Source organism: Eurosta solidaginis, chromosome 4 (genome assembly GCF_040869045.1).
Source record: "Eurosta solidaginis isolate ZX-2024a chromosome 4, ASM4086904v1, whole genome shotgun sequence".
Lineage (NCBI taxonomy): Eukaryota > Metazoa > Arthropoda > Insecta > Diptera > Tephritidae > Eurosta > Eurosta solidaginis.
The window spans coordinates 12,460,856-12,468,058 of NC_090322.1; the positions used below are offsets into that span (position 1 = coordinate 12,460,856).

Below are 7,203 nucleotides of genomic sequence, written 5' to 3' on the forward strand. Positions count from 1 at the left end.
GATCTTGCGGGGTAATTCTTTTCTTTAGCTCACAACTGCAAAAACTCGTGCAAAAATATCGGGAGAGGTGTCAAAAAAATGCGTTTTGGACTCAGGACGACGAATCCGAAAGCGAAAATTAAAAATTTTATTTCTGTCAAAAAATATTCCCAAAAAACTGAAAAATGGCACCGGAGCGCTCCGAAACCGGGGGTGGAATCCATAGTATTTTTGCGCAGGTAATAGTCTAGTTGAGGGGTCGACTGCTAATACGCTACCAAAAATATCGAGAGGGGTGTCAAACGACGCGTGTAGACATCAGTATTAATAATCCGAAAGCGGAAAATAAAAATTTTAATTAATTCAAAAGATATTAACAAAAAACCGAAAAAAGACCCGCGGGTACCTCCGAAACCGGGGGTGGGATCGATGGTAATTTTGCGCAGAACACCTTTCTGCGTTGGCGGCCTTCGGCCGCGCTTATAAAAAATTACCATGGGAGACCAAATCTATATCCGCGCAAAACACTTTTTCCCACAGTTTTTTTTTTTGTGGGTACACGACACCATCAAAATTACAACAGCCACATGAAAATTTTCAACTTTGTAAATATATCTGGAAAGAAATAAAATTTTCAATTTCCGTTTACGGATTCGTGGTCCTGGGTCCAAAGCGCGTCTTTTGACACCTCTTCCGATATTTTCGGACGAGTTTTAGTAGTTGTGAGCTAAAGAAAGAATTACCTAATAAATTTTCACATCAAAAGTAAATAAACAAAAAATGTAAACATAAACTAAGTTTGACATTTTATGACCACCTTCGAATGAAAAAACATGTAAAATGCAACTCTGATGCTTTTACCTGGTTATTGTACCATGGTCAGTGCCATAGCGGAATGATACAAGGTGGCAGCGTGGTGACATACCTACAAACATAAATTTCCATGTACTTTGTTTTTGTAAATTCGATGGACAAATGTCAAAATCGTACTGCGCCGGATGTTGATGTATCAAATCAAATAAAAAAAGTTTATAATCAGCTGTTCCATGCTGCCACCTTGTATCGTTGCGCCATGGTCAGTGCAATGTCAACCATCCTCCAAAAATCCAAAAGAAAACAAGGTGGGTTTGTAAATTCTCCCATTCGCCATAAAAGGACTATTATAAAAGCGAAGACGGGAAAGGATCAATGTAAATTGTTCATGAAAATATATTAATCCCAAGCTTTCGCTTATGCGAACGTAAGCGGCAAATAGGAGCAGAAAATAAGGAAAACGGTATATTCACATGCTAAAATTTTTACCGGTAAGCGGACTATGAGAAATTATAGGAAAATCGACAAACGCTCATCTGCACATCTGTACACAGGCCAATTGGGGGTTTGAAGGTTATTTCTAATTAACATTTACTGCTGACAAAGGCAAAAATAAAAGCAGAAGCTGCTAAGATAACAAAAATAAAAGAGCGAAACACGTAAAAAAAGTAATTTACAACTGCAGCAATGACGCCCTTCGACGATTTTGCTTATCTCATTAACCATGTATTGCTTGGAGATGAGCCGGTAAGTGTATGCTTTCTTTTACATATCATTAACTGTTTGATTGAAATTATTAAATTTATACAATGCCGATTTGTTGCTGATGCATCTTTAAAATGGACATTTGGTAGACGATTGAGGATTTCATACTTTTGGTGGGTACATTGGTGGCGTTTATTGCATTCATATTATGGTGTTGCTTTCCCATACAGCCAAAGGTAAGTGATTAAATGCAGAACTTTATATATCGACTGCGTGAATATCTCGACTGCCATTTCAAAAACGATATTTTTATCTCGGAAACGCCCTATGTCAAGTCGAAATGTATTGAATTTATGTTCAAGTAAGACAGCTCTGGAACAAGTGCTGAGATAAGGCGTTATTGAATATATTTCTGAGGTAGAGTTGCTCTCACTAGTAGATATGAAGTCATAAGCTTTTTGAAATCAGTAGATCGAAAATGAATTACTTGAAAGATTTTAATCGCATCCCTTCTTATTCAGGATACTACAAATCGTCAATTCTCCTGCAAATCCATACAAAATTCACTCGAATCCGCACAGGTGCACAGCAGCTATAGCAAAAGTAGCCCATTGGCGCATAATGAATACGCTATGAAAAATGGTGGGCACACCTATCATTGTTGCACCTAATGAGAGAGCGAATGTGATGGATTTATGTTTCTACAAATACTTCTATTTAGATTTTGCTGCGTAGAGATGACAGTGTCACAGCGTATGATTAAATTTAATTACAGCCCCCAAACGGTGAAAAACGCCATCACTAAACTTAATGTACCAGCAGCGGCGCCTAAAAGGATGCAACATTTAATATCATTACATGATAGACATACCGTAAGGGCCACTATTTCGGTACATGTGTTTAGAAGTGGTCGCTTACAAAAATTTGCTTTGACCATTTTAGTTTAAATGGTAACTAAATTTTGCATAGTTTAAGACGCACATGCTATTTCTTTGGCATCGTATGGTGATAGCGATTCGTCGATGACGTAGTAGAACATCTAAGTATAGGCTGGCAGTGCTTGTTAGGATAGTAATCGGTGGCTTTCCTCAGTACTTTGATCTGCTTATCGTGGGAATAACATAAAGCACACACCGTGTCGGTGCTTAACTGTCATGAAAGAATCCTTGCATGAGCAACAATAAAAACTATGTTCACTATTACCAAGCTTAAAAGTCTCAACGCAATATGCGCGAAGAAAAGTAAGATATCGAAAGCAAGATAAATGACGCGCTCTAAACCGTTTAATTTAAGATACATAATTAGAGCGCAAAAATGAGTGAGGAAGTAGAATATATAGGAGAAAACGAAAACATCAAGTACTATTGTAAAATCATATTTATTTAAAAAATATTTATATACCTAATACATAAGGAAGCAAAAATCAGAAAAAAACGAAGAATAGTCAATGAGTCGAATGTGCTCTATACATATACATATTTAAATTTATTTATTTTTTTGAGAATAGTTGTAGTACGAAAATAAGTCATTGTAGACCTTACTAAGAAGCTGTAATTTAGACAAAGAAGAAGACTGCGCTACATTAAAGCGCCTCCGTTCATAATGAACGTTAAATAAGAACGCTAATGATAAAACTTTTTTAAATTATTTATTCAAATGTAATTGATGAAGCATGTGTAAATAAAATTTTGCATTAATAATGTATACATACATTCATTAAAGTTATTAAACATTTATACCCACATAAAATCAATAATTCATTTACGAAATAAAAGACGTTTAAAAATTTAATATGACTGTAATAATTAAAGTAAGAGCGCTTGAAATGCCGATTTGATGTGATTTTAATTTATTTTTATTTTTTAAATAAATATTATAATTTTTTATACGACAGCTGAGCAAAAATTTACTGAAATATTATATTCAAATGTAGATTAGTTCTAAACGCTTAATATACAATATTTGCAGTTCATTTATTTTCTTTTATTAAGATTGAGCTTATATGCTCCATATTTTGTACTTGCCTTTTCTTTAAATGGTTGCCTCTAAGTTGTATTTAAAAGCTTTAATATATTTTTTAGCTAAATATTTATGTATAATACTTTTTTTGGCAAGAGAAGATATGTATGTATGTTAAGTAATAATAAATGAAAATTTTGTTTAGCCTTAATTAGTGTAAAAAAAATATTGCATAATACTTAATTTTCATTACTGTTTAAACAAATCTTTAAAACTTCGCAAATATTCAAGCAAATCCTTTTCGAATTATTTTTAAGCATTCTTTTATGTGTTGCCAAAAAATGTTGCTAGGAAGAAATCCTAAAAGCCTGTTGTGGTTTTCGATTAGCCAACAATCTCCGGAAAACTGAGAACTGAGATTTCCTGATTGCATACTTTTCCAACAGGGATTTCAGAAAAGGACAAAGCCCGTATCCGTGATCGAAATCAATTTTATAAATGACAATAGCTCTGCGATGGTAAATTGAATTAAGGAACCATTCGAAATAGGAGCTATGCGTACTTATTAGATCCATAATTTATTATCATGTTTACGAATAATTTGACAGATTCTTATTCATCGTTTGAGTGGAGGCCCTGGAAAACTGAAATTGAATCCACAAAAGAGCGAAAGTTTTTCAGAAACGCTCAAATGTATTTCAGAAAAGATCAAATGTATTTCAAAAATATCACCTTTCTGAAAAATATTTGCTCTTTAATGAAATTCCTATAGCATTTTCTAAAATACATTTTCTATGAAAACCAGAGCAGGGCGGTAAAATTTATTTTATTAACGAAGTTTCAAAATTTGTATTAAATTGAAAAAACCCTCGTCAATATTGTATATATAGCGAACACAAAGAAGTATAATTCATACTAAATATGTTAAATAAGGGTGGGTTGAAACACAAAATATTGTATTCTTACAAACCAAATTAAAAATAAAAACTCCAAAAAAATTTTCCCTTGCAAAAAAAATAAAAAATAAACGTTGTGACATCGTACTGCCCTCAGAGGTCCAATGAAACTAAAATTCGTATATGTACTCAAAAATATCGAGTTGAAGAAAAAATTATTTGAACCAAAACGATGAATTTATAAAATTTTTAAATATTTATACATCAAAAATGATTGTTGTATCCCGAATTTCCTTTTTTTTATGCTAAAAACTGCCACCCCGATAATTTAATTTTCATTTCATATTTCGCTCACTTCTTATATTCATATACAGCGATTCATATTAAACACAATTGTATATACATTTTTTCCTAGCGCTATAAACAAACATTTACTCAGTAAAATTCAGAAAATCTTAACAATAATTATACCTGCTAAAACAAGTAAAACGCCAAGTGAAAATAATAAAAGTACGAAATTGAAAAAAAAAAAATTTAGAATACAGAGTTTTTATTCGGATCTGTCCAAAGGAGTGAAAAAAAAAGTTTCAGTATGATAATTACCTCGTGCTAAATGCCACATAACGTTGACGCTGCGTCAAAGAAGGTACGAGTTTGATGCGATATTGTAGATCCAGGTTGTGATGCAAACCTGTTGGGAGGTAGGGAAACCAAGATTCGGGTTGTCCCATTTATCCGTTTTATGTTTCCTAGCGAGGGCACATGAAATGGGTGTGGAAAAGTCTCACCGATTGCTTAATCGCGATTCTACATGAAATTCGGAATAAGGATAATCACAGACAAAAAATTATAATTTTTTCTCATTCTAGCTCGGGCGCCAATCAAAAAAGCTTTGACTTGCAAAATTCTCTTAAGTAGTTTGTGATTTTTTTTTATACAGCCCAATTCTAAACGAAAATTCCGTGCGAGTTTTTTCCCTTCTCCCATTTCTCGTATTCTAAATAAAAATTCCTTGTGAGTTTTTTCACTTCTCCCTTTCCTCCTATTCTGAACAATGTTCGAAAAAGCGGAAACCGGTTATGGGGGAAAAGTAGGTATTATGAATGTGAGGGAGAAGGAGATTTCTCTACCATTTCATAGGAGTTTTTTCACTAGTTAAATTAAAGGGAATGCATCAAAATAGTTAAAGGAAATTGGTTCTTTTAAGAAAGAACACTTATTTGTACAAACTTGTGCTAAAATATGTATTTACATTATACCCCAATATTCTCACTGTTAATACAACATCAACAACAACAACAACCACAATATTTATTTTAAGTCGAAAAGTATATCATAAGCAACGGTAGAGCTCTTGGTATACATATTTGATGCAGCCATCCAGAAATTGTGCAAGGATTTTTTAATAAGGCTTAAATAGATTTTGGCATATGAAGAAGTAGGAATTCAACTCAACTTGGCCGCCAGAAAATTGCTTTGCTGAACGAAAGCCGGCAACTCCGGCAGATTTGTGTTATGCGGCCGTCTTCTTCTTATGTTCCGCTGTTGATGTTGCTGTGGCACCAATTCATTATTAATTTCAGTGAATACCACATGAAATGCAATTAATACTGTGCATTGTTTATATTTTATTTCTTAATTTCCAACAAATTTGCAACAATAATTAAACTTTTCAATCTTTTAAACAAAATAAGAAATGTGCAACGAAATTTCAATTGACAAAACAGCTGACTTCGAAAATTCGAAATTCCTGTTCCCCAATTATTGTTCTCCCTAGGAGAACAGAATTGGAGGAATTTTTCCGCGGGAATAAAAAAATCCGCGAGAACAAAATTCCGCGAGAATATTTAGAATTGGTCTGATAGTAAATTTTTTATTACTTCCTTTATTTAAAAAATTTATTTTATACAATCTCTTTTAACACATCGTTTGCTCAAAATTCTAGTTCGTTTCATTTGTTTTCACTTATGCCTTAGCGGATATATATATTTTTTATTTTTTCGGGTTTATATATTATTCAAATAAATACAGTTGTTTAGTAAAAATATATTGAGGAGATATGTATAAAAGACTTAAAAAAATATGTACAAATTTTTTCGTTGTAGAAAGGTTAAAAAAATAATTTTTTGTTTATATGTATATGGCAAATTTTATGGAAAAGTATTTACTTTGTTTTTTTTTTTTGGGTTTTTACATTTTATTATATATATATAATAACTGAAATTATGGAAGAGTATTTAATTTTTTTTAATTTGATTTTTTTTTTATTTTTAAAAACAAATAAAAAAATTTTTACAGAAAATTATAATTGTTTGGATAAATTAATTATGTAGCAATAACTAAGTGAATTTAAAAAAATTGCAATTTTCAAGTTTTTTATGTTTTTAGGGATTTAAACAGATTAAAAAAACGTTTTAAATTGTTTTAAAAGCTCAAAAGGTGTTTAGTTAAAAGCTTTCAACTATTCAACACTTTTGAAATTCAAATATTTTTGCAAATATATTTAAATAATAAAAATCGATCAAAATTAAAAAAAAGTTCTTTAAAGAAAGAATATTACATGTAATTTTTATTTCATCCATTCTATATAAAAATTCCAACGGTTTTTATTTTTTAATTTTTTTAAATTTCGGTTTATGAAAATACATTTTTAAACGATGAAAAATTTTGGAATCTCAAAAGTTGTTTATAATCAAAAAGAAACAAAATTTTCAAGTTCCAACTATTTCTTTTATTTCATAAAAGTAAAAAAAAAATTTGTTCAAAATGAATGAAAGTAAAACATTTTTATATTTAAAAAAAACTAAACAAAAAATTTGTAATTTCAAATATTTTTGCAGAAATATTTATG

The 7,203-nt window shown here is 31.2% G+C and overlaps 1 protein-coding gene across 1 annotated transcript; it reads left to right on the plus strand.

Moving 5' to 3' along the window:
* Positions 1–1,043: 1,043 nt before the first annotated feature.
* LOC137249050 (uncharacterized) lies at positions 1,044–4,623 on the plus strand. The gene is made up of 4 exons (XM_067780162.1): positions 1,044–1,283; positions 1,347–1,539; positions 1,647–1,733; positions 2,019–4,623. Exons 2-4 carry the CDS (start codon positions 1,480–1,482, stop codon positions 2,166–2,168), a joined length of 297 nt encoding a protein of 98 aa, XP_067636263.1. The 5' UTR covers positions 1,044–1,283; positions 1,347–1,479; the 3' UTR covers positions 2,169–4,623.
* The last annotated feature ends 2,580 nt before the right edge of the window (positions 4,624–7,203 follow it).